This window comes from Carcharodon carcharias, chromosome 4 (genome assembly GCF_017639515.1).
Source record: "Carcharodon carcharias isolate sCarCar2 chromosome 4, sCarCar2.pri, whole genome shotgun sequence".
In the NCBI taxonomy this organism is placed as follows: Eukaryota; Metazoa; Chordata; class Chondrichthyes; order Lamniformes; family Lamnidae; genus Carcharodon; species Carcharodon carcharias.
This window is the reverse complement of record NC_054470.1, coordinates 110,695,771-110,723,356: the sequence shown is the minus strand read 5'-3', so window position 1 is coordinate 110,723,356 and position 27,586 is coordinate 110,695,771. Positions and strand designations below refer to the sequence as shown.

Sequence of the window (27,586 nt, the reverse complement as noted above, 5' to 3'; positions counted from 1 at the left end):
CTGGCCCCCACCCCATCGCTGACCCCCAAACATGAACAAAGTTCCAATCAATCGCAGCTGGCCTCCTCATCGCCTGCGTGCAGCACTGACAGTGGCCACCATTTTCACTTGCGCTACCAGTACATCGTGTGTTGCCAGCCTCTGATTGGCCGGCAGCTCTCTGAGGTGGGCCTTCCTGTCCCTGAGGGGCAGAAATCCCACCTCCAGTCTATTTATGTCCAATTGACTGTTAAATGGATGCGTGACAGTTGTTCCTCCCCTGGGCAGACTCTTCCTACCCCACCCCGCCAACCTTTTAGCCAGGAATGCAGATTCATGGCTCCCCATGTAATTCATCCCATTTTCTCCATGTCTACCTTATCAAACTCCTTGCTAATTTTTAAGACCTCTATCAGCTCACCCCTCACCCTTCTCTTTTCTAGATTTCTGCTCTTTTTTAAAAAGCATCAATTCGACTTGTCCTCCCTAACTTTATGGGCAGAATCTTCGGGTCGGTGAGAGGGGATGGGCCCCATTCGCCAACGTGTAAAGTGACGCGCAGTGAGGTCAGGCGTGCATCCCGAAGTCACCGCGCATCATTCAGATATTCAGTTCGGCAGGAGTGCACCAGAGTTGGCTGTGCGCCCGCCGAACTGTCAAAGGCCTATTAAGGCCATTTAAAAACTAATTGAAACAATTAATAGAGCTGCCCATCCAACCTTAAGGTTGGCAGGGGGCAGGCAAAGAGCCCAGGCAGCCTTTGCATTTTTCATGAAACCTCATCCACTGGCAGGATGAGGTTTCTTGAAGGTTTTTAGAGTTTAATAAAGGTTTTAAATAAAATTCATTGACATGCCCCAGTGACATGCCTTAAAGATTTTTTTTGTCTTTATTAAAATTTTGCCTCAGGGAGGTTTCTGTGCTCTTCTGTGTGCATGTGCGAAAGAGTGCAGGCCCCACCTCAGCCTACTCCCCTTGCCCACACAGGGGGCACTCAGCACTTCCGTGTGCATGTCATGCTTGGCGGGCCTTAATTGGCCCACCCATGTAAAATGGCAGCGCGCAGCCAATTGCAGGTGGCGATTGGCTGCGCACCTGCCCAACTCTCCCCAACAGGGAGAAAATTCTCCCCTATATCTCTCTGCACAGCATTCTCCATCCTCTAGGACCAGCAACCAATTCAAGATAATCAGTCAAGTTCGTAATGTGGCTCATTTATGCTTGCTAGAAGAGACATACATTCATACGCAGGAACCTGTTCTCTGCAAACAAAAGGAATATGTTCAAGCCTTGCATGTTTTTGGAATTACCGGGAGCTTGGGGAACCTATAGTCCCCTGTTGCTTTCTTCATGGCAACACTCGGCCAATTAGGGTCAACTTGCCAACCAATCAGTACCCTTTTCACTGCAGTATAAATTGTTTGAAATTTGGCATTCTTACATTTTTCCTGATGAGTGCAAGATGAAAAGCTTCAGCTACATGTCTCTCTTTTCAGCAAGATTCAAGCGACTGTTCCCTTTGTTAAATCTCCTCTTAACTTTCTTGCTTTAAGAAGAATACCAGCTTTCCCGGGTTAGGTTTGGCGAGTGTCAGCCAGAATACTAGTGGGATAGACACAACCATGAGGTAAAGAAAAATAACCTTACTGCAAACTTATTCATGGAACTGAATCAGAGAGATGAAGCGATGCATAGCCATATTTGCCACCTCTCAAAATTCCCAGCTGGGCAACAGATGTAGTGAAATGTCAAACGAGAGGCAAGATTAAAGGGAAAAGAAGCTTTTAATAAAAACACAGAGGTCTGTAAGAACTGTTAGACCCATCAGAGCAAAATCCATTCTTTGAAGCCAAAGCTGAAACCAGATTTTTTATGATTAGCTGTAGCTGGAACTTCATTTTCACAAGTTCCGTCTCCACCCAGGCTGCCATGTGTAATCACAGTGGGTGGGATCTTACTGACTTGAGTGCCATGTGTGCCAGGTATGATTGACCATATTAAGAAATATGCATCGCTTGGTGTGTCAACTGAAGCTTAATAGTAACTTGGCTTTTTTCCAACTGAAAACTACCAGCTTACTCAATCAATCTCCAATCTGCGCACATGCCTCCAACTGTAAACTCCTTCTTAAATTATTGCCCATTCAAATGCAATTCTGTGGAAGGTATTGGAAGTCTGAAAATTCAACTCGATCAGTATTTCATTTGTCTTCCTTTTAAACGTTCTCTAACAATTTTAACTGGGGCATATGGCCTAGCATTTCGTAGGCAACCAGAGATCTGTGATCAATATGGTTTCACTGAGAGCTATAATATTTAATTTTGCGGGGAAACCCCACCTCTGATCGTCTTGACCAACCAATAATCAGTGGAGCAGGTCGTGTGAAAGCAAAGTTGCCTGGTGACAGGTCAGAGGCATTGAACGTTTAGTGAAGTCCTGTTGGAGGTCTCCATTGAAAGATATTTTCTTTTTGTTAACCCTGAGATAGGTGTTTATAAAACTCTAACCTCACGCTGTCAAAATATCTCATCAATTTTCAAAATACCATACAAAATATGTCTTTTTATTTAACTCTATATAGGAAAAGCTTCCTATCTGTATAGAGCAACCAATCTGAAATATGTTATAATTCTGCAGCTGCTAATTAAAACTCTTACTCTTTCCTGTTTTTAACCTTAAGTCTAGACTTTGGCACCAGGCAGAGCTTTGTTTTGATTCCTGTTTAAGGATTGCTTGCAAGAACCATGTTTAAGGATTTGTTGAGATATTGCAAATCTGAATCGCATTCTTCTCTCTCCAGGACCTCAGCAATGTTGATGCATAATTATGGTGTCTGATTTCCTGCACACCTGTCCACCCAGAGCTAGGGCCCCTCACCCACGCACGTGCATCGATCTCAAAGAGTCAGGGTGCAGTCTACACAGCTCTCACCCACACACATAGACTCATGCACACACACACACATTGTGCAGTCGATTACAGCTCTCGGACACACAGATCTCAAAGGATCAGGGTGCAGTCTAACACACCTCTCTCTCTCACACAAACATACACACACACTTACAGACTCATACACACACTAACACAGCTCTCAAACACAGACACGCACCCACACACAGACACAAACACTGTGTGCAGCCTAGCACAACTCTCACGCACACACACACGCAACTTAGGCTGAAGTCTAACACAGTTCACAGGTATACACAGGATTGAAGTGTAGTCTAACACAACTCACAGGCACACACAGGAACAGCTAAGGGTGCAGCTCAGCTCACACACACACTGCAACTTACATTCATGGACAAAGGCCTAACCTTCCTCTTTTTTGTCTTGGTTTCCGATTCTTTCCACCTGACCTCCAATGGAACCTGCTACTTCCCTATAGAATGGAGGTAAGAGTTTTGAATTATCCTGAAAATTTCACTTTAACTTCCTGAGCCATTCCACCCCTTGTCTAAGCAGCAGTTGTTTCCACACAGCAAATAGCAAAAACATCAAATGTCTGTGCCTGGCAAAGGATATTCTTGATAACAATTTAAATCTGAAGAGTGCTCGTGATGTTTTTTTAAAAATCAAGTGAACAAACCATAGAGACATAGTGTTTAACCTATCTGGATTTAGTATGGAAGGTGTGATGATTTTTGCTACCTGTGGCTCACACTGTTACCCACTTGAAATTCCCCGGCCCATCCAGTCAGAGTAATTCACCTCTGTGACAATTCTTGGCCTCAAGGGACTGGTTCTTCTAGGACTGGCCACAGTGAAATAAACAATATCTTAAGTGGAATTAAATCAGGGAGTTGTGCTTCGAGGCAGCAGTCAGAGGATTTTTTTTATGTTATTCTTGTTCCTTTTTCCATTTTTGGAACAAAGGTTAACTCCAGGCCAAGATGTTACCGACACAACTTCAGCTTGTAACAGCTGGCATGAATTCTTAAACTCCCATTGCGTAGCTCTGAGGTTATCAGCTCCTGAGTTTGCACATTGTTGCTTGTGTGCTAAAATTGTTGACGGTACAATGGTAAACTTCAACATGGCATGGAAACCTAGCAGCTGTTGACCCACCATTCGGCGGCCTAGGGGTGTATAAAGGGCACCCTACCACATGTTTTTGCCCACTTCCAACCAGGTCGAATTTTAAACCACTGACATCTTCTGTTAGGGGACTATTTTGTTTTTTTAAATAGAATTTGTTCCTTCAGAGAGCCAGCACAGACATGGTGGGCTGAATGGCCTTCCTCTGTGATGTAATCATTCTGTGATTCTGTAAATGACATGTTTGCTTGAGCTCCCTCTATGGCCTCACCCTTCCATATCTCTAAACCCTCTTCTAGCCCCAGAACCCTCTGAATTCTCTGCTATCCCCCAACTTAGCCACTTGACCCAACCTGATTTTAATCACTCCACCATTAGTGGTCGCATCTCCCATCTGCCTAGGCCCTAAGCTCCGAAATTCCCTCCCTAAATCTCCCCACTTCTCTCTCTTCCTTTAAAAATGCTCCTGACCAGGCAGTGGGTCACCTGCCTGTTTCCTCATGTGACTCATGTCAAACTTTGCTTTATAAAGTGAAGCACCTTGGGATGTTTTACTATGTAAACGGTGCCATATAGATGCAAATTGTTGTTGTTTTTGTTTAGAAGTAATTATTAGTGTTTGTTGTCCAGGCAGTAATCCAACAGGTTTTAACAGAATGAAAATCGGTCGGGATTCCATAAAAGATGGATGGTCTACTTGACATATTACACACCCATCCCTCTGCCAACATCAGCCCCCCTCTCCCCATTCCACCCTACTATTGCTGAGCCCAGGTAGTAGAAACAGAAATCTAACTCCAGGGTATCCCGTCATTCATGAATCTCACATAATGAATAAGCATTTCAGAAAAACAGAACATACTGTCTGTGTTTTATATTCCCCGGTGTTATTTATTTTATATATCTCAGATCAATGCAGAGATGACACTAGTTTTTAAGTGTGCAACAGGTTTTATTTAGAAGAATTTTAAAATATCTCTGCAATCACAAAATATCTGCACTCATGCTCACAGCTCAGCTTCTGTGGTGTCTGTTTGCTTTGCTCTGAGTCCACATCCAGGCTTAACCAATCAAGCATAGTGAGTATAGATCAGTTATCAGACTCACATAATCAAACACAGAACAATTGAACCATTGACCACTACAGTCAGCATCTCAAAGAAGGGGAAAAACACAGACACACACAAGTGCCTGGAATTTTCTGCCAGGACCTTTTTGTTAAGGAGCAAAATTCAGAAAAATCCATATTTCATAATAACACAATTAAATTTAGTCATTGTGTTCTACTTTGTATTTTTAATGCTTTTATTGAAAATTTTTATTGAAGATCTCAGCCTCCCCAGAAGCCTGGCTCAGGCTTCATATTTTTTGCCCAGAGCTCTAACAATGTGGGTTGAATTTCAATCATACACAATCCCAGACTTTTCCAGGCTGGATCAGTATGGCACAGTCAACCAACTGCTAGAATATTTTTATTTAGCATCAAACAATTTCTTCTTAATTATGAATTCACAAACTTATGTCAAGAGAAGTTAAGGGACAAGTTTCAAAGACTTTATTCAGAGGAGTAAAGCAAGAGTACCTGTGTATGTATGTGTGAAAAAGGGTGTCTACTGATAAGACACTTGTTGAAACTTTGGCTTTTTGTTCAATAAATTCAGAAGGGGTATTAAGCTGAGAGAGAGAGAGAGACACACGGATAGACAGACAGAGACAGAGAGACATGGGGAGACACAGGGAGAGAGAGGGCACGAGAGGGAGAGCGCGAGAGACACTTTCCTAAACATTTGTGCTCCTTACTTCAGTGAAAGATTTTGTTTCTGATTTCAGATTATACAAAGGTGACTTGGGCTATTGCAGTACTTATCGTGGCGAGGTATGCAAAGGTGTACTGGGGAAGGGCAAACTTGTTTTCTTCAACTCTTCTTATGCCGATGCAGAGGGGACACAAGAGATGATGTCCAGGAGTGCGTGGACGGAGCTGGATGGCGTTAGCTTGCTGTGCAAACCAGCCGCTGAGTCGCTACTGTGTCACTTCATTTACCAGGACTGCAACCCATCTGGTTTGGGGCCTGCTCCAAAACCTATGTGTCGGTAGGTCCATTGCAGGTTTTCTATAAGCTTAAAAAATCACAGGGCTCCAGGGAAAGAGCTGGCGAGTGCCCCTAATTGGATAACTCTTGCAGACAGCTAGCCCAGACAGGTGGGGCCAAATGGCATCCTTCTGTGTATAATAATTCGATGATCCTAAGTTACTCCTGCCAGTATTAGATGAACATAAAATTCTGCAGTGAAATGTCTGTTAAGGCAATTATTAACCCAATAATTTTAAGTAGTTTAATATCCCCACTAAAATAAATTCATAATTAAATCTCGGCAGTCATGAAGTAAAGTATCAGCCTGCCAAATTCTGCACCTTTTACCTGTTTGCAAATTCTTATTTGAAGAGGGAGAACTTGCATTTACATAGTGCCTTTTTTGAGCTCAGGACACCCCCAAAGCACTTTACGGTCAGTAAAGTGCTGAAGTGTAGCTGTAATGTAGAAAACATGGCTGTTAATTTGCACACAGTATGCTCTCACAAATGGCAGTGAGATGAAAGGCCAGACAATTTATTCTACTGATGCTCGTCGAGGAAGAAATGTTGACCTGCTTCTCTTCAAAATCACAGCACAAGGTTTTTTTGCTTCCACTTGAGAGGACGAAAGGTGGCTACAGTGTGGGGGGTGGGGGGGGGATGTGGGGGGGGCGGTGGTGGGGGTGCCCTGTTTTAACATCTCATCTGAAGGAAGATGGATCAGAGCAGCACAGGTGGCCTTTAATTCCAATCCACGATCCTATTTCCCTCCCATTATGGTTATGTTGCTGTTTGAGATGTAGATTGTTATGGCTAAAAATAGGACGGGTTAAGAAGGCAATTGGCACCAACACTGCGAATAACACAACTCCCATTTCCTTACAGCAAAGAGGCCTTTTGACCTGTGAATTTGCGAGGGCTTAAAAAGAGATCAGGTTACCTGTACACAAGCAAAATGTTCATTCTAACTATCAAAGTCGACCCACCTTTCTTTGAGAACGGGGATGTTTGTGAAGTTTATGTTCAGCACTGAAGAATGGAACATTTTTCCCATTTTTTACATCGGGCGTCAGGCACTCCCAAGCCAGCTGTAGCATGAGCCAGGTGCAGAACAACATTACTCCAATAATGTGCCTTAGGTGTCTGCCATGGCTCAGTGGGTAGCACGCTCTTGCATTCTAGATCAGAAGGTTGTGGATGCAAACTAAAGACTTGTGCACATAATCTAGGCTGGCATGTTGAGTGTGGTATTGAGGGAGTGCTGAGCTGGTGGAGGTGCCACCTTTCACATAAGACGATAAAGACCCCACCTGCCCTCTCAAGCGGACATGAAAGATCACATGACTGTATTTGAAGACGAGCAACCGTGCTCTTTGTTGTGTCCGAATTAATATTTATGTCTCAACCAGCACCTAGAAACAAATGATCTGGCCTTTATCATGTTGCTATTTGTGGGATCTTGCTGTGTGCAAGATTACAACAGTGAGTAGGCTTTAAAAGTTCTTCATTGCCTGTCAAGCTCTTTAGGATGTTCTCAGGTTGTGAAAGGTTCGTTTCATCACCAAACCTCTGAAGACCACATCCTCCAATAAGACTGTGTTGATTTTCTGGATCAGCCATTTCTCTCTGAATGATATCACCGATTTATTGTCAATTAGTCCTAATTAGGGACTTTTTTGGCACTACACTCCAGACAAGATTGAAATAACCCAGCATCTCATGTGAACTCTGGCTCTTGCAGCCAACATAAAAAGAGGAAAATCAGAGATGCATCCTATTAACTTGGATTGGATTCAAGCCCTAGTCCCAAAGGAGGAAGCCACGTGCTTCAGTTCACTGTGCTACCCTGAACTTTGCCCACATCTGTTTCCCATTATTTAAGCTCTACCAGAATAATCTTCTCTAAATTTACAGTATGTAGTATTTAAGACAGTATCCTCCTAGAACTACCGAATGGGGTATTCACCAATCTTCTGAATTCATTCATAGGATATGGGCATCACTGGCTAGGCCAGCATTTATTGCCCATCCCTAATTGCCCTCGTTCATGGGGCATTTTTAAGAGTCAACCAAATTGCTGTGAGTCTAGAGTCACATGTAGGTCAGGCCAGATGGCAGATTTCCTTCCCGAAAGGACATTAGTGAACCAGAGGGGTTTTTACAACAATTTGACAATAGTTTCATGGACAGCGCCAGACTTTTAATTTCAAATTTTTATTGAATTCAAGTTTCACCGTCTGCCGTGGTGGAATTCGAGTCAGGAGCCCCAGAGCATTACCCTGGGTCTCTAAAATACTAGTCCAGTGATAATACCACTATGCCACCACCTCCCCTAATCTTTCTAAATAAATACTGTAATTTTTTTTAACACAAGATCAGGACACAGGACTTAGGAGCAGGAGTAGAACTACTCAGCCCTTCAAACCTACTCCGGCATTTGATAAGATCATGGGTGATCTGTCTGCAGTCTCAACTCCACTTTCCTGCCCCCCATAACCCTTGACTTGTCTAACTCAGCCTTGAATATATTCAATGACCCAGCTCCACTGCTCTCTGGGGAAGAGAATTCCACAGACTAACGACTCTCAGAGAAAAAAAATTCTCCTCATCTCCATCTTAAAAGGGAGGCCTCTTGTTCTTAAACTGTGTCCCAGGGTTCTAGTCTCCCCCAGAAGAGGAAACACCCTCACAGTATCCACCCTGTCAATTTCGCTCGGGATCTTATGCGTTTCAATAAGATCACCTCTCGTTCTTTTAAACTCCAATGGATATGGGCCCAACCTGTTCAACCTTTCTTCATAAGAATAGCGTTTCATCCCAGGAATGAGTTAAGTGAACCTTCCCTGAACTGCTTTTAACAAAATTATATCCTTTTACAAATAAGGAGACCAAAACTGTACACAGTATTCCAAATGTGGTCTCACCAAGACCCTGTATAACTCCAGTAAAACTTCCCTACTCTTATATTCCATTCCCCTTGCAAAAAACACCAACATTCCATTTACTTCCCTAATCACTTGCTGGGCCCTGCAACGTTTTGTGATTCATGTATCAGGACACCCAGATCCCTCTGTACAACTGAATGCTGCAATCTCTCACCATTTAAATAGTATAATGCTTTTCTATTCTTCCTGCCAAAGAAGTTCACATTTCCGCATATTATAATTTATCTGGCAAATTTTTACCCACTCACTTAACCCCATCTATATTCATCTGCAGACTCTTTACCTCCTCTTGACAACTTACTTTCCTACCTATCTTGGTGCCATCGGCAAATTTAGCAACTGTACATCCAGTCCTTTCATCCAAGTCATTGATTTAAATTGTAAATAGTTGAGACCCCAGAACTGATCCCTGTGGCACTCCACTGCTTTACAGCTTGTCAACCCAAAAAAGACCCATTTATCCCTACTCGCTGCTTCCTGTTAGCTAACCAATCCTTTATCCACACTAATATGTTACCCCCTACATCATGAACTCTTATTTTGTGTAGTAACTTTTGATGTGGCACCTTATCAAATGCCTTTTGGAAATCCAAGTACACCACATCTACAGGTTCCCCTGTATCCATCTTACTTGTTATTTCCTCAAAGAACTCTACTAAATTAGTTAAACACTATTTCCCTTACACAAAACCAGATCGGTTGCAGCCAAGCTGGAGGAATGGAGTTTTATTGTTTTTCTAAGTATCAAGATGGTTCAGTGGCTAGTTGTTGGTTCAGGTCACACTCCAGCCACCATGAACACAAAGGCCTGAATTTTCCCGTCGGCGATTTGGGGGCGGGGCCCGCTCGCCGATGGGAAAATGATGCAGGATAACATTGGGAGGAATCCCTGACGTCATCCCGGTCCCGTTAAATTTTCAGGAAGGCAGGCAGAGAGCGAAATCAGCTGTGTGCCCGCCGACCTATCAATAGCCAATTGAGGCCATTGACAGAGTAATTAAGATAATTAAAGACCTGCCTGTCTAATCTTAAGACTGACAGGCAGGCCAGGAACCCCAGTGGGCTTCTGATAAAACATGAAACCTCATCCACCGGCGGGATGAGGTTTCATGTTCCTTTTTAAAAACTTTAAAACATTTTATGTGTTTATTATTAACATGTCCCATCTCGTGTGACATTGTCACATGAGGGGGACATGTTAATAATTTTTAAATTTTTCTATTTTTAAAGTTTTCTGGACTGTCAGTAAATTCCCTGAGACAGCACTTAGTCTCAGGGAGCAGTGCACTCTTTCGCGCACATGCACAAAAGAGCGCACTTTGACAGATGGGGATTCCCTCCTCCCCCTCACAGGAAGCGCATAGCGTTTCCTGTCGGGCAGGCCGCTGGGCGGGCCGTAATTGGCCCGCCCACTCAAAATGTCGGCAGGCCTGGTTTTGGTGGCGAGAGTCGGCTGTCTGTCCGCCGCTGAGCCGGTGGGGCCCACCCGCCCACAAAGGGCAAAATTCTGTCCAAAATCTAGGCTGACACTACAGTGGCTGTACTGAGTGGAGGGCCATTGTTTGGATGTGATGTTAAACCATAGGCTCATTTAGGTGGATGTAAAAGATCCCACAGCACTATTCAAAGAATAGGCAATTTTCCCCAGAGTGGAGCCATAAATTATCATGCGACTGGCATCCTTAAAACAGATTATCAGGTCATTATCACATTGCTGTTTATGAGAACTTGCTGTGCACAAATTGGCTACCATGTTTCCTACATTGCAGTAGTGCCTATGCTTCTGTCTACCACCTAGATACTTAGATAGAAAAACAAAAATCTCCAATCCTCCAGTTTGGCTGAAAATCGTGCTTAACTAATTTCATTTAGTGGAGTTATTTGAGCAAGTAACTAGCAAGGTGGTTGAAGGGGAACCTGTAGATGTGATGTACTTGGATCTCTAAAAAGCATTTAATAAGGTGCCATATCAAAGGTTATTAAACAAGATAAGAGCTCATTGTGTAGAAGGTAACATATTAGTTTGATTAAGGATTGGTTAGCCAATAGGAAGCAGCGATCAAGGATAAATAGGTCTTTTTTGGATTGACAAGCTGTGAATTACTGGTGTGCCACAGGGATCAGTTGCAATGAATTAACTTAATTGGCTCAAAACTCTTCGGGGCATCCTGGGGCTATGAGAGGAGCTGTATAAATGTATGTTCCTTACCCACGTATCTAGGATTTTGCGGAGGAAAACATGAACCCTAAACAAAACTCGTTCCTCTTCTTAAAGATCACTTCTTTTCTAAAAGAGACACAAGTGTTAAGCATTGGACATTTCTTTGTTGCAGTGAGCACTGCCTGGCAGTGAAAGAGCTTTATTGCTACAAAGAATGGCTCTCACTGGAAGACAATTCCCACAAAGGAATTTACTCTACAGGTCTGACACTACCAGACTGTTACAGGCTTCCCAGCCTGCACCAGAACACAGATGCATGCACCAAAGTCTCATTTCTTGGTGAGTAGTACCTGTTTGAAATGAAATAGGTACCAAACTTATCATTAATCTACAAAGTTAATATCCAATTATAAAAAACTGGATTCCAATATCTAGCTGACTAATTATTTCCCCTTTATGTTTGCAGAAATGAAGAAAGGGCTCATTACCAGTGAGTGAATGCTTCCCATTCTATTTTTATACTGCACTACTTTCAAATGAGTTGATAAAATCATGTGTTGTTGAATACTGGTAATTAATACACGATATCCCGTTCTATAAATAGGTTTACTTCCATCTTTCCTTGGAGGGAGCTTTTAAATATAAAATGAGCAATTATTTAAAACATACGTTTTGTGAATTTGCATTCCTGGCCCAAATCATGGGGGAACTCAAATGTCAAATCCGTTGTGGCTCAGAGCTGCTCCCATTGCATTGCCATAACTTCACCAAAAAAAAGTGAAATTCTGGTTCCGGCTGAACAGTGGCTTCCACAGCTCACACGGCATAGTTACAGCACTGGAGTCGGAGATTTCACAGCCAATATCTGCTTCTGACTTGTGGAACTCAGGGTGACATCTATGCTTATGATTTACAATGCCTGTTTAATAAAGGGCAAAGTTTTGTCACCAGGTTTGGTAAAAATGAAACCAATGTATAGAATTATTGATGGGTTTCATTTCGGCAGCTGCTTCTATTGACTTATTTAAAATGTTTCCCTTTCAACATGAGTGCCAATTACATCCTTGGAGGGAGCTGATTGGAAGAAGGGAGGAGCTGAATCAATATCCGTTAACATACATAGGTCAATTCTCGGCTTTAGTATTCCCACCTCGTGCACTCAACTCAGAGCTTCAGATGGGATTCGAGCGCATGCCTGATTCATTCACGGGATGTGGCCCATCCCTAGTTGTCCTTGAGAAGGTGGTGTTGAGCTGCCTTCTTGAGCAGCTGCAGGCCATGTGGGACAGGTACACCCACAGTGCTGTTAGGAAGGGAGTTCCAGGATTTTGACCCAGTTACAGTGAAGGAACGGTGATATATTTCCATGTCAGGATGGGGTGTGGATTGGATGGGAAATTTACAGTCCCAAAGAATGGAAACTGGTGGGACTGTGAACTGGACCGAGGTCTGAATTTCCGGAGTGCACTCCCAGCACACTAAACTCTGGGGCAGGAGCACTAAGGACCCAAGTTTGCTCCACTGACCTTTGGCTTCACCATCTAATGCTGAAATCTGGTCAGTAACCAGATTTCCCTTTCAGTCTGCATGCTTATATGTTTGCCTCTCCTCACAGGATAGCTCTCTCGGCCTGCCCCTCAATTAAAATCTTTTGGATTCAAGTCCATAGTGTTGAGCCCAGGCTGACACTGCCAGTACCATCTTTTGGATGAGATGATAAACCAAGCCCCATCAGCCCTTTCATAAAACAGCCTGTTTCTATTTTGACCGAAGGGAGGAGACTGGTGTCCCAGCTAATACTTATCCCTTAAAACACATCAAACAAATTTTATGGCCATTATCACAGGGGTTTTTTTTATACCCTCTCTCGTCATGTTTTTGGAGGTAGATTGGGCACTTAATCAGGTGGGAGGGAGTCATGCCAGCCTCCCATGTTCATCAAGAGTAAGTCCGGAGCTTTCCCACCTGGCCACTAATGGAGGCTGTGGCTGGACCTACACTACATGGACTGCAACACTTTAAGAAGGCAGCTCACCATCCCCTTCTCAATGGCAATTATTGATGGGCAATGAATTCAGGTCCAGCCAGTGATGCTCACATCCCATGAACAGATATTAAAAAAAAAAGGCCCTTAAGTGGGCAGTTAATGCCCACTGCCGCTGGTATTAACCCAATGGTAGGCAAGCCTGCTAATACTCAGGGAGCAGGACAAGTAAACCTGTGTATGTCCGCTTGTGATTTCCCAGGGAGTCCCTCATTCAAAGGCATTCAAGCCTCTGATTGGGTTGGGGCACTTGGAGCCACCTCTCTGCCCCTGCTGCTGCCCCCTCACCCCCACAACCCCTCACCCAATAAAACCCCACCCACGATGACTTGCCTTTGGCCTGGGTCCGCCGATTGGCTGCCAGCTCTGAGTGGGTGGGATTTCTGCCTCCGGGGTCCTTGATTCTGGGCAAGGTCCACTGCTGGCCACTTAAGAGCCTGAGAGGCACTTAATACTGGGCAGGCCTTCCCAGAGGAGGCAACAAGGGTCTCTCGCTGGTTGTCCAGCTGGCAGTCAAGGCCCCCAAAGCATCTATTAAATCACCCCCCAAGGTTACCAGAGAGGGGGGGGGGGGGTGCTGGTGGGTGCTACTGGGCTAGTTCCTGTTGACAACATGGGCTCATTCAACAACCCCTGAACAATAATTTCTTATTTACCTCATTGTTTTAAAATTCTCACACTGGTTTTCAAATCGCTCCATGGCCTTGTCCCTCTCTGTCTCTGTAAACTTCTTGAGCTCCACGACCTTCCAAGATCTGAGTGCTCCTCCAGTCCTGGACCCTTGAACATCTCCGACTATAATCGCTTCACCATTTCTGGTCATGGCTTCAGCTGCCATGGCCCCACACTCTAGAATTCCCTTGTTAAACCTCTCTGCCTCTCTCTTTCATTCTTTAAGACTCTCCTGAAATTCTATCTGCTGGACCAAGTTTTTGGTCACTTGGTCTTATAACTCCTCATGTGGATCAATGTAAATTTTTTCATTTGAGACATTTTGCTACATTAAAGGCACCACGCGTAAGTGTAAAGTGGCGTTTATTATGTAGTCCTTCTGAATATTCATTACGCAGTGTGTACTAAATAGTAAAACAGGCAAAGAAGATTAAATCAAACTACTGTGGTCATTTCCTAATGAAGAACTTAATTACCTGTGAATTGGATAAATTACACCAATTAATACCATTCTTTCCAGGTCAACTACAGGAAGTAATTGGACAAGAGAGACAAATCTTAAACTTAACTGGTTAAATTCCTGTCACCTTTCAGGGATTTTGGACGGGTGGGTGTGGGTGTGTGCGTATTCATTAAGATGATGGGTGTCAGGGATAGGATAAGTTCATTTTCAGTAACAAATATTTCCCTGTCAGCATGTGTATAAAAATGATGTCATGGCCGGTCTGCGGACGACGTCCCCCAATTTGTTAACTTCCTGAATGGGACCCCAATTTTGTTATGCTCCCTGGTGAGGAGGAATGAGCTGGCTCCCCTTTTTTATTCAACCCCATCGGTTGGTTGCAACAAGATTAATTGGAAAGAGATCCCTTCCCCCGTGGGAAACTTATCCCAGTCCACATATATTTTTTAGAAGGAGCCAATTTAACCAGGCTTGAGTCAAAGAAAGAATAGGTTTATTGGTCACTAAAACCAGAGAAAAGATAATAAAAGTGCAATGCACATACACACAGATTAGAAATGAGAAGTTTAGATACGAATCAGTCTTTGTCTTGTCCAGCGGTACGCTGCGGCCATTAAGTTGAGTGATTCCGGTAGAGCTGACTTTGATAGTTTCGCAGTTGGTTTGGAGACACTTGGTTCTGCAGGGTAGCTGAAGAGGCTGTCCTATTTCCTTTTTGATTGTGGCTTCTGCTGTGCCTTGCCTCCAGCAATGGAGAGGGAGGGAGAGAGAGATAGAGAAACTTCGCCTGCAACTGCAGGGTTGACTAGTTGATCTTCTTGTGCTGTAACCCTTACAGCACACCAGCACACACTGCACAGCTCTGCAGCTAGCTTTTTAACCCATTTTTCCTGTGTATTCCATGAGGGGAAATATTGCATCCATCTCAGAACTATTTACACATTCTGAGATATAAATCAACAGGAGGTGAATTTTTGGGTGACTGCTGAGTCATGCAAATCAGTTTTTTGTCTCTGCAACCACAGGAGATTAAAGTTCAGTCTTTTGCATCTTTCCTATCTCCCTTTCAAGTGTCTCTGCTTGAAGAAGGCCAGGACACGTTTTCAGGTGCGACATTCTATATTCTCTCAGGACAGGTCTGTCAGTGTAATCCGCATAGGAATTTTCCAGAAAGCGATCACTTTACATTATCAGCCATCTTTTGCTCAGTGTCCTTGCTTGTATTTCTTTAAAAACACACACATCTTCCTCAAAAAGTTCAATATGCCCGTAAGTAATATGTGGCTGTAATCAACTTTTCATGACAATGAACAGATTCTAACAAAAGAGAGACCATTTGGAAAATTAAGATAAATTGTTGTACCTCTGATTTAAAATAAACACCAAGGGAGAGAGAAATGAATTATGGTGACAAGTTGCAAAAGGCATTGTGAAAATAAAGTTGATGTATTCTTACTATAGTTTTACCCTAAATTCCTGGAAGTGATGTCTAGGTTTTTCAGACATTAATATCTTTCAGTACTTTTTATTTACAGTTTTGAGATTCATGTTTAGGGTGCAACTTGGTCCACAATGTGATTGTAATTATAGTAAGAGTATTACTCGTCGTGTCTTCAATTCTATGACCTGTCTCTTTTCCTCCACTTTCTTCAGACCTTCCACATCTGCTTAAGGCACTTATAATCAGGTCACACTTCATCACTAGTTAAGAGGTCTAAGCAATAGGACTGAAATGTAACAGAAGTACTCGCTGTGGGTAGATTGTACACATGAATCAATTTTGGATCCATGGGAATTTTGATTAAATCCAGCAACCAAACAAAGGAATCCTGAACTGATCTTAAGTCAGAAAAATAGGACGGTTAGAACCAAGATATTTTGCATGCCAGGTGGAAACTGGATGATGGGCTTGTGCCAAACACCCTGGGACCTCTGCCCTTCATTTCAAATTAAACAGTGATGAATACGTTAAGATGGACAGCTTAACCAGACATGTATCATTGATAATCCAATGCAGTGTGAGGACCTTTAGGGATTGACGGTAAATGTGATTGGTTCAAGATTACAGATTTAGTAGGCTTAAGAGTTTATGCTTGATTCTACCTTCCAACCATGGCATTGCAAGTAGGAAGACTTCCAACATTGTGGAAACACTTAGATTAAGATGCAAGGATGTCAACATTGAGATTCGGATTCTTAAACAATGGTTTTTAATTGATGGCAAAGATTTTGATTTTTTTTTTGTATTATTGCATCCTTATTTCTACAGAAATGTGCTACAGCAAAAACGGGAGGTTCTATCAAGGTTCAGTAAACATCACAGCATCTGGTATTCCCTGTCAGAAGTGGGGTGAACAGGTTAGTATCGGCAGGCCCTGTGCCAATAAAGGAACCGAGTCACTGATGTTCACAGATTGCAAATGAATATTAACGTTTAATACCTCTGCTCCGGTTTCCATCGCGTCCCCCATCCCTTCCCAGTGCTTTCTGCATGATTTACATCAACACTTTGTCCTGACTGCAGCATTCCTATTACATAGGTTGGCACCATGGCTTAGTGAGTAGCACTCTCGCCTCTAAGCCACAAGGTTCCAGGTTCATAGTCCCACTCCACAGCTTGAGTGCGAACACCAGGGCTGAGTGAAGCACTAAACACTGCATTATTGGAGATGCCATCCTCCAGATAAGGAGATGTTAAATGAGGGCCCATCAGCCTTCTCGAATGGATATGTTATTTCGAAGAAGAGCAAAGGAGTTCTGTGTCCTGCCCAGTATGTATTCCTCGATCAACATCACCAAAACAGAGTACCTGGTCATTCTCCGAATGCTGATTGTAGGATCTTGCTGTGTGAAAATTGGCTGCCATATTTCCTACATTACAACAGTATCTACACTTCAAAAGTACTCCATTAAGCGCTTTGAGACACTCGGTGGTCGTGAAAAGCTTGATAGAAATGCAAATCATTCTTTCTTTTTGTGTACTGTCAGTACAGATTTAACCCTATAATAGACTGCAGTATATCCCCACTCCATTCATGAAACTGTCATATACACCCAAACAAGTAGTAACACGTTTACAGAATCACTAAAAGGATACCTTTTATGCTTGTCTCTCAGCTCTCTGAGAAAAAATGACTTAATCCCATGTTCCTGATCTCTCTCCTTTAACTTTTCTTTTACCAGCATCCCTGGTAAAAGCTGTCAATGGATTCTGCTTCCATCATTGTTCCTGGTTGAGCATCTCACATTCCAACAACATTCTATTTTTTTTTTAAAAAACCCTAATTGCTCCCTTCATTGGAGATAACTCGTCAACCAGTGAAAAATCATTTTCTTTATTTACCTTATCAAAAAATCCTCATTACTTTAAAAGTGGCCACCAAATATCAACCACAACTTGTATTTACAAAGCATCTATAATGCTGTAAAACATTCCAATGTGCTTCACAGGAATGATTATCAAACAACGTGTGCCACATTGGAACAGATGACCAAGATATTGGTCAGGGGGTCAGATTTGAAGGAGGAGTGAGAGAGGTGGAGAGGTGTAGGGTGGGAGTCCTGAGCTTACAGCCTGGACAGTTGAAGGCGCAGCCATCAATGGTGGAGCGATGGAAATCAGTATTGCACTGGAGGCCGGAATTGGATGAACACAGAGACCTCAGAGGAGGAGATTGGAGAGATAAGGCTGGGGAGGTGGCAAGGTCATGGAGGAATTTGAAAACAAAGCTGAGAATTCACCTTCTTTGTTCTTTTCGGTCCCTCCTCACATCAAAAGCCTTTCTCCCCTGATATTGCCTTACGATATCTCTTTGGCTTCCTCGCCATGAACCTGACACCCTTCCTGTTGTAAGACGCCCAGAATTGTACAAAATATTCAAAATGTGATCCGACCAATTATTTGTGTAGGTTCAGCATTATTCAAGAACCTTTGCTGGAGCCACTGCTAGTTCAGTCGAGGTGGGCTGGAGTCCAGAGCTACCATGCTCCCAGTGGCACTGCTGCCAGACAATTATACCGGGGCTGCATAGCCATGTCAGATAGTCAAGTGGGGAAAATCAATCTTTATCCGATCCTTGGCTTTCCAGTAGCAGCCCTGGTGGTTTTGTTTGTGTGTAACGTTCTGATGATAGTGGTAGAAGTATATATAGGCCCTTATTTATGTTCTTAATCTCGGGACAAGAAGAAAATGTCCAACCTCTGTTGACAGTTATTAGGGGGAGAAATTGTTTCATCAGTGGATACAGCCAGATCTGTAGACAGCTGGAGAAGATAATCCCGTCACCCACACACAGATCTGAATTTGAAATGTTAATCTGAAGACCGATTACTTTGGAATGGTCCTGGCAAACATACATAACCATCTTGAAATCAATTTTGTTATGCGGGCTGGCAGCCTCCACACTTAAAGTTAGGAAACTGCAATACAGCCCACAGAATGAGTGTAGGTATAAAAAACGAAGCTCTATCTGCAGCATAGCAAGTGTACAGAGTAAAAATGGTCTCCAGTACAAATGGATCATTTGATCATTTGTTCCAGTCATTCCCCTTGTCCTGCTCAAGTCTAATAACAGGTTTCCAATACCTTTTCTCATTTGACATTGAACTTCACTCAACAGGCAGCAATGATGGTTAAAGAAAAAAAGACTCGCATTTCTATATCACCCTTCTATATCTTAAGACATCCCAAAGTGCTCTATAGCCAATAACATATAGTCACTGTTGTAACATAAGAAGCCAATTTGTGCACAGCAAGCTCCCACAGGCAGTAAAGTGATCATCTTTTTTTAAAAAAGTACTTTGATGGGATGTGGATAGCTTTATAACTCCAGATTTATTAATTGAATTTAAATTTCACCAGCTGCCATGGTGGGATTTGTACACATGTCCCCAGAGCCTGGGCCTCTGGATTACTAGTCCAGTGACTTGACCATTACGCCACCATCTCCCCTCATTAACATCCATTTTCAGTGATGCTAGTTGAGGGATAAATATTGACCAGGACACTGAGGAGAACTCTCCTGCTCTTCTGTGAAAGAGTACCTCAGGAACTTGTAGACCTACCGGAGAAGCCAAATGGGACAGGAAACTGTTGTGTCTGGCTGATTCGTTTTGCGCACCTCCTGTTCTATCACCAATCTGAAACAGGATTGAAGAGAAAGAAAAATATAGGCAACAAATTAGTTGCTTTGAGGGGTGAAAAGGTCTATCTTGCTTTATAATTCCAGTTCAATTCCATCCCTCCTCTCAGCAATGTGCTATCAGCATCGTGGATTGTAGGATTGAGCATTTCTAGTTTTTTAATGTCACATTGAGCAAATCTAGCATAGGTGTGTTTATCTAGCTTCTAAATGCATGTGGGAGAAAAAATAGCAGAAGGGTAGCTTGATAGGGTGATGTGAAGAGTGATGGGATGAGGCTCATAAGCAGCATAACCCTTGGCACTGACCATTTGGGCCGAATGTCGTGTTTCATTGCTGGAGACTCTTTATGCAGTTCTTTGCTGCTTTGTACAATATCCAAATGAACTGAAGCCACAGTTCCCTCAGAAGTATTCCCCCAAGGAATTGAAGAGAACAATAGAAAATTCATAAACATTATTGTTTTGGCATTGCAAAACTCCATGCCTGATCCCACGAGACACACATACTCAACTGACAGACAATGCTATCCTTTCCCTCTCAAAGGCTCCCCACTTCCATAGGCGTATGCCGGAGTTATTCCCAGAACTGACCAACTCGGACAACTACTGCCGTAATCCAGGAGGTGAGAGCGAGCGCCCTTGGTGTTATACCATGGATCAAGCTATCAGATGGGAATTCTGCAATGTGCCTCTATGTACTAATGGTATGTACTGGGACATACATCAGAGCTTTGTGGGAACTATGATCATAATTGGCAACACATTTAAATGTCAACCAAGGACTTGGGCTAATATGCTAATAACCCTTTATTTGTGCATAAGAAAACAAGCTTGGATATTTGCTAGAAATAAATAACTTTCATGCACATTAACAATGCATTTTCCACAATGCAGATATATCACCTCAGAGTCGCAAGGTTGTGGGTTCAAGTCCCACTCCAGTGACTTGAGCACAAAATCCTGGCTGATGCTCCTTGAAATACCAAGGGAGTGCTGCACATTTGGAGGTGCCATCTTCTGAATGCAACGTGGAACCAAGGCCCTGTCTGCCCTCTAAATTGGGAGTTAAAGATCTCATCATTGTACTGTTTCGAAGAGCAAGTTCTCAGAGGTGTCCTGGGGCCAATTTTATCCCTCAAACAACATTGTTAAACATTCAGATTATCTGGTGGTTAATCTTAGGCTGTTTTTGGGATCTTGCTGAGCGTGCATTGGCCGGAGCATTTCCCTACATCATAATGGTGGCCACACTTCAAAAGTACTACATTGGTTGTAAAGTGCTTCGAGACATCCTGAGGTCATGAGAGGCGCCATATAAATGCAAGTCATTTTTTAAAAAATATATCTTACAGAAAAACAACACTGATCTTGTCAGCAGACCGGTGGGATGGGGGGTGGACAAAGCTCAGGCCCAGAAGTTTTTAAAGCTGCCAAGAGGGCATGCCAAGGTGGAAGCACCCTCTCTCACCCTTACCTGCAATGAAAGACTGTAGTTCATTCCATGATGGAGAACCTCCAACTTCCAGAGCCCACCTGTCATCCTTAATTGGATGGTAACCATGCCCTCTGGCCACCAATTGGCCAATTCAGGGAATATCACTGCCACTGACACAGTCCGGGGTCAAGACACCCACTTGACCCCAACATCATGGTCCTGACCCAAAATGCACAATCCTGCGCATAATGTCATTTACGAACACATTTCTGCAGCAGAAATAGGGAAGCCCGTATTAGATACATACTGCCGATATAATGTGAGCTGAGTACTTCAGGAGTCAAGTCGATAACTCTGGGAATTTCTGGGGTGATATATCTAAATTAAATCAGGTTAAACTGGACAGGTCCAGCACATTTCTAACTGGGAGATAGAAACTCAAGTAATTTCACAAAAAGAGACAGAAATAATCTGCTGCAATCATGTGTCGGTCGTCCAACATGTTGTACCGAGAGACATGGGTTGGTCCCAGACAGTTCACTGGGGAAGTGCAAAGGCACTTGTCTCAATGTGAAGAAGTCATGACTGAAGGGCCAATCAGCCTAACTGCTGATTAATTCTTATCAGTTGGCTACAGGGCTGAAAGAGTCTAAAGGAACAAAACCCTTTCTTCACACAAAGAGCAGTGGAAGTCAACAAATCTCTTCCCGCAAAAAACTATTGTTCCTGGGGGTCAGCTGGAAATTTTCCAAACTGAGACTGATAGCTTTATGTAAGGTGGGAGCATTAAGGGTTACGGAACCAAGGTGGGTAGACGTAATCAAGATGAAAATCAGTGGTGGCATAATGGTATTGTCACTGGACTAGTATGCTAAAGATCCAGCGTAATGCTCTGAGGACCAGGGTTCGAATCCCGCCACAGCAGATGGTGAAACATGAATTAAATTAAAATCTGGAATCAATCTGATGATTGTTGTAAAAACCCATCTGGTTCACGAATGCCCTTTAGAGAATGAAATCTGTTGCCTTTACTTGGTCTAGCCTTCATGTGATTCCAGATCCATAGCAATGTGGTTGACTCTTAAATGCCCTCTGGAAAAGGGCAATTAGGGATGGATAATAAATCCTGGCCTAGCCAGTGATGGCTACATCCCATGAATGAAAAGCTTCAACTGTTTTCTGTTTCTTCCCATCCTTTCTTGAAGGCATTGACTTGTGCAAGGTTCCAGAGTTGCTAGTCTCTCCGTGGTAGCTCATTCTTCACCTACAAGGCTCCACAATGTTTGTTCATTGGTTCATAGTTCCACCCTGTCCTGGTCCTCATTCATTGACATGTACTGGATAGTAATCAGGAGGTAGGGCCTTCCTGTTTGGTATGGCACAGTGCCACATTAAGCCACCAGGGGAGCTATCTTCACTGATTAATCAATAGGTGCACTTCTCTTGTAGCTGCGCCAGTGGTCAAGTATTTACACAGTAGGTTTTGCTTTATGTCAAGTGGTTGAATGTGAACATTGTTGAAAATCGATTGTATTAAATTGCTTCTCCAATGTCTTCCTCCCTTCCAGCTACCTCAATAGCGAATGTGAAGCCCACAGCAGGAACAGCAGACACAGCCACCCTCACTTCTGCAACCTATTCTATGACCATCATCATTTCCATAATCTCCAGCATCGCAGCTTCCGTACTCTTAATAATTATAATCCTTACGTGTCACCGTCGTCAGAAAGAATGGCAGACCAGGAAAAGGTGAAGAATGTCTTCTTATTTTGTTTCCTACACACTATAACGGGAATGGGTGCTTGAATAGTTTTGTAACCCATAATTAAGAAAGTTCCACAGCACCTTCATAAATCCCTGGCTAAATCTCTAGCTCAGCTAGAGTGTAGTGTCCAATTCTGCACGCCTCACGTTACTAAGGATGTCAGAGGGTGCAGAGGAGATTAACCAGACTGGTAGCAGGGTTGGAGGAATTAAACAATGCAGGGAGAGAAATTGGAGAAGTGAGGTTGTCCTCCTTAGAGCAGAGAAGGTGATTTAAATCGAGGTGTTCCAAATTATGAGAGATTGAATAGATAGTGAGAAACATTGCACTAGCAGGAGAATTGCTAACCAGAGGACACAGATTTAAGATAATTGGCGAAAGGAAAAGCCAGAGGGAAGATGAAGAGAATTCTTTTTTTTACTGAGTGAGTTATGATGATCTGGGATGTGCTGCCTGAATGGTGGAAGCAGGTTCAGTAGTAACTTTCAAAAGGGAATTGGATGAGTACTTGAAAAGGAAAAAAAATTGTAGGGTTATGGGGAACAAGCAGGGGAGTGGAAATAATTGACAGAGAGGCAGTCGAGGCACAAAGTGGTGAGTGGCTTTTTTCTGCACTATATGATTCGATTTATCTTGATAACCATGTTAATTATTTGAAGAACTCGACACTTGCAAAAATCAATTTGCCTTGATCCGGTTTGGGGGCTATGGAGAGTTGGGGAATTTGGATCCAGCTCAGGCTGATGGCATTCTCCTTTACCGCCTCATTCCTCTTTCACATTTTTCTGTTTCCTATAGTTACAGAGGAACAGAAACCCCTACCCTGACAGCTCTTCCTTCAGAGCTGCTACTGGACAGACTTCATCCCAACCCAATGTACCAGCGTCTCCCTCTCCTGCTCAACCCAAAGTTGCTCAGCCTCGAGTATCCAAGAAATAACATCGAGTACGTACGGGATATTGGAGAGGGAGCCTTCGGAAGAGTGTTCCAGGCAAGGTGAGCAAAACCTCAATCTTTAACGTCAAGGAATTTGACAAATGTCAGAAATGCGAGGGCCGTGGCTTAGTTGCTAGTGCACAAGGTTCCAGGTTCAACTTGCACTCCAGACCATGCATGCAAAAATCAAAGGTGACTCTCTCAGTGCAGGTGAGGGAATGCTAGACTGTTGGAAGTACTGTCTTTTGAATGAGGCATTAAAAAGGGGCTCTATTTGATGCTCGGGTGGATGTAAAAATTCCGATGGCTCTCTTCTGAAGAAGAGCAAGAGATTTCTTTGCGGTGCCTTGGGCCAATATTTATCCGTCAATCAACATCACAAAAAAAGCAGATTATCTGGTCATTATTACATTGCTCTTTATGAAGGTTTTCTGAGTGCAAATTGGCTGCCATGTCTCCTACATTACAACAGTGACTACATTTCAAAAGTCCTTCATTGGCTGTAAAGCACTTTGAGACATATGGTGGTTATGAAAAATGCTATATAAGTGCAAGTCTGTGTTTTTTTTTAAATCCTAATGTCAACAGAAAGGACTTGTATTCCTATAGCACCTTTCACAACCTCAAGGTGTCTCAAAATGCATTACAGCCAAAGCACTTTTGAAGTGTAGTCGCTGTTGGAATGAAGGAAATGTGGCAGCTGATGTTTGCACAACAAGATCCCATAAACAGCATTGTGATAATGATCAGATCATAAGACCATAAGATATAGGAGCAAAAATTAGGCCATTGGGCCCATCAAGTCTGCTCTGCCATTCAATCATGGCTAATAAGTTTCTCAACCCCATTCTCCAGCCTTCTCCCCGCAACCTTCAATCCCCTTACTAATCAAGAACCTATCTATCTCGATCTTAAATACACTCAATGACCGGGCCTCCACAGCCTTCTGTGGCAATGAATTCCATAGATTCACCACTCTCTGGCTAAAGAAGTTTCTCCTCATCTCTGTTCTAAAAAGGTCTTCCCTTTACTCTGTGGCTGCACCCTCGGGTCCTAGTCTCTCCTACTAATGGAAACATCTTCCCCACGTCCACTCTATCCAGGCCTTTCAGTATTCTGTATGTTTCAATCAGATCCCCCCTCATCCTTCTAAACTCCATCGAGTATAGACCCAGAGTCCTCAAACGTTCCTCACATGTTAAGCCTTTCATTCCTGGGATGGTTCTCGTGAACCTCCTCTGGACCCTCTCCAGGGCCAGCACATCCTTCCTGAGATACGGGGCCCAAAATTGCTCACAATGTTCTAAATGTGGTCTGACCAGAGCCTTATAAAACCTCAGCAGCACATCCCTGCTTTTATATTCTGTGTTTCTGTAATGTTGACTGTGAGATAAACATTGTAGAGAACCCCCTGCTTTTCTTCAAAACAGTGACTATGGGATCTTCTACATTTGCCTAAGACGGGACCTTGGACTAATGACTCATCTGAAAGATAACACTCGAGAGTGCAGAAATCCTTAAGTACAGCACTAATGAATCAGCCTAGCTCCTAATTCTTACGTATGCATGCAGATTTTGTGCTCAAGTCTCTGGAGTGGGACTTGAATCCAGAACCTTCTAATTCAGAAGTGAAAGTGCTCACCATTGAATCCAACATCCAAAAATAGATGGGTGTTAAAAAAAATGGTTAAAATTGTTCCATTAAATAGGACATAAACAAGTGACAATGTCCTGCTACCCTGGACTGCTCTTCGATACCTGTCAATGAAACCAGCTTAAATGTCAGCAGCAAAGTAATTAGGCCGGATGTCTGCTGCATCCAATCAGTAAAAGTCAAATGTACTTAGGCAATGATCCATCTGCCAGAGGCAGATTGCCAGTGAAGTCAGCAAGCACATCAAGCCAATTTGCATTACAAATCAAGTCGTCCTGACCCCTGTAGAGCATACAGTTATGCAGGAAAGGAATCTGCTCTGGCTGTCATGTCCTGCTTTCAGTTACAGTGTCACTGCAAGAGCTGCCTGCATGCAATATATAGTCATGTCCACCCATTGGTGTATTTGATTCAATACTATAGCTGCTGTAATGTTTAGGATGATATTGAATTTTACAGCATGGGAGCAGGCCATTCAGCCCAATTGGTCTACGCCAGTGTTTATGTCCACATGAGCTTCCTTGTCTTTTATTCGTTCACAGGATATGGGTGTCGCTGTTTAGGCCAGCATTTATTGCCCATCCCTAACCGCCCTTGAGAAAGTGGTGGTGAGCTGCCTTCTTGAAGCGCTGCAGTCAATATGGTGTAGGTACACCCACAGTGCTGTTAGGGAGAGAGTTCCAGGATTTTGACCTGCAACAGTGAAGAAACAGTGATATATTTCCAAGTCAGGATGGTGTGTGGCTTGGAGAGAAACTTGCAGGTGGTGGTGTTCACATGTGTCCACTGCCCTGGTGCGTCCAAGTGGCAGAGGCTGTGGGATTGGAAGATGCCGTCAAAGGAGCCTTGGCGAGTTGCTGCAGTGCATCTACAGTGTGGATGGTACACACTGCTGCCACTGTACATCGGTGGTAGAGGGAGTGAATATTTAAGGTGGTGGATGGAGTGCCATAGCTGTTTTATCCTGGATGGTGTCGAGCTTCTTGAGTGTTGCTGGCGCTGCACTCATCCAGGCAATGGAGAGTATTCCATCACACTCCTGACTTGTGCCTTATAGATAGTGGACAGGCTTTGGGGATTCAGGAGTTGAGTTAGTCATCTCAGAATTCGCAGCCTCTGACCTGCTGCTGTAGCGACAGTATTCATACGGCTGGTCCAGTTCAGGTTTTGGCCAATGCCTCAGCGTGTTGATAATGGTAATGCCATTGAAGGGGAGATGGTTAGATACTCTCTTGTTGGAATTGGTCATTGCCTGATACTTGTGTGGTGTGAACATTACTTGTCATTTAACAACCGAAAGTTGTTCAGGTCTTGCTGCATGTGGACATGGACTGCTTCATTATCAGATGAGTTGCAAATGGAACTGAACGCTGTGCAGTTATCAATGAATATCGCCACTTGCAACCTTATGATTAAGGGATGGTCATTGATGAAGCAGCTGAAGCTACTTGGACCTTGCACCCATTTGTCTCCTTTAAAAGCAATTTATTTTATAATTGTTACTTGGCTGGGTTGGATTTGTCCTGCTTTTTGTGGATAGGATGTACCTGGGCAATTTTTCACATTGCATGGTAGGTGCCAGTGCTGTAGCTGTACTGGAACGGCTTGGCTAGGGACACAGCTAATCCTGGACCGCAAGTCTTCAATAATATAACCAGGATGTTGTTGGGGCCCCACAGCCTTTGCTGTATCCAGTGCAATTAAATTGGCTGAAGATTGACTTCTGTGATACTGGAGACCTCAGGAGGATGAAAATGGATCATCCATATGGCACTTCTGGCTGAAGAGGTTGCAAGTGCTTTAGCCTTGTTTTTAAACTTGGGCTGTGCTCCCCATCAATGAGCATAGGGATATTCATGGAGATTCCCCTCCTGTTGGTTATTCAATTGTCCAACACTATTCATGACTGGATTTGGCTGGACTGCAGAGCTTTGACCTGATCCATTAGCTGTGGGATCCCTTAGCTCTATTTATCGCATGCTGCTTCTGCTGTTTAGCAGTTAAGTAGTCACATGTTGTAGCGTCGATAGTTTGGTATCTCATCTTTAGATAAATCTGGTGCTGCTCCTACATGGTCTTCTACATTCCTCATTGAACTAGGGTTGATTTCCAGGGTTTGATGGTAATGGTAGAGTAAGGGATATGCCGGGCCATGAGGTTACAGATTGTGGTTGAATACAAACGTGCTACTGCCGATGACCCACAGCACCTCATGGATGTTCATACTTAGATCTGCTCCGAATCTATCCGATTTAGCACAATGGTAGTGCAACA

The 27,586-nt window shown here is 43.3% G+C and overlaps 1 protein-coding gene across 1 annotated transcript in view; it reads left to right on the top strand.

Moving 5' to 3' along the window:
• Window positions 1-27,586, top strand: part of musk (muscle, skeletal, receptor tyrosine kinase) — a 145,952-nt gene that overhangs the window by 61,127 nt on the left and 57,239 nt on the right. The window contains exons 8-15 of the mRNA XM_041186845.1: window positions 3,368-3,374; window positions 5,848-6,111; window positions 11,373-11,539; window positions 11,667-11,690; window positions 16,649-16,737; window positions 20,067-20,226; window positions 22,526-22,706; window positions 23,521-23,718. Coding sequence (XP_041042779.1) covers window positions 3,368-3,374; window positions 5,848-6,111; window positions 11,373-11,539; window positions 11,667-11,690; window positions 16,649-16,737; window positions 20,067-20,226; window positions 22,526-22,706; window positions 23,521-23,718 — 1,090 coding nt within the window. The remainder of the gene's footprint in view (window positions 1-3,367; window positions 3,375-5,847; window positions 6,112-11,372; window positions 11,540-11,666; window positions 11,691-16,648; window positions 16,738-20,066; window positions 20,227-22,525; window positions 22,707-23,520; window positions 23,719-27,586) is intronic.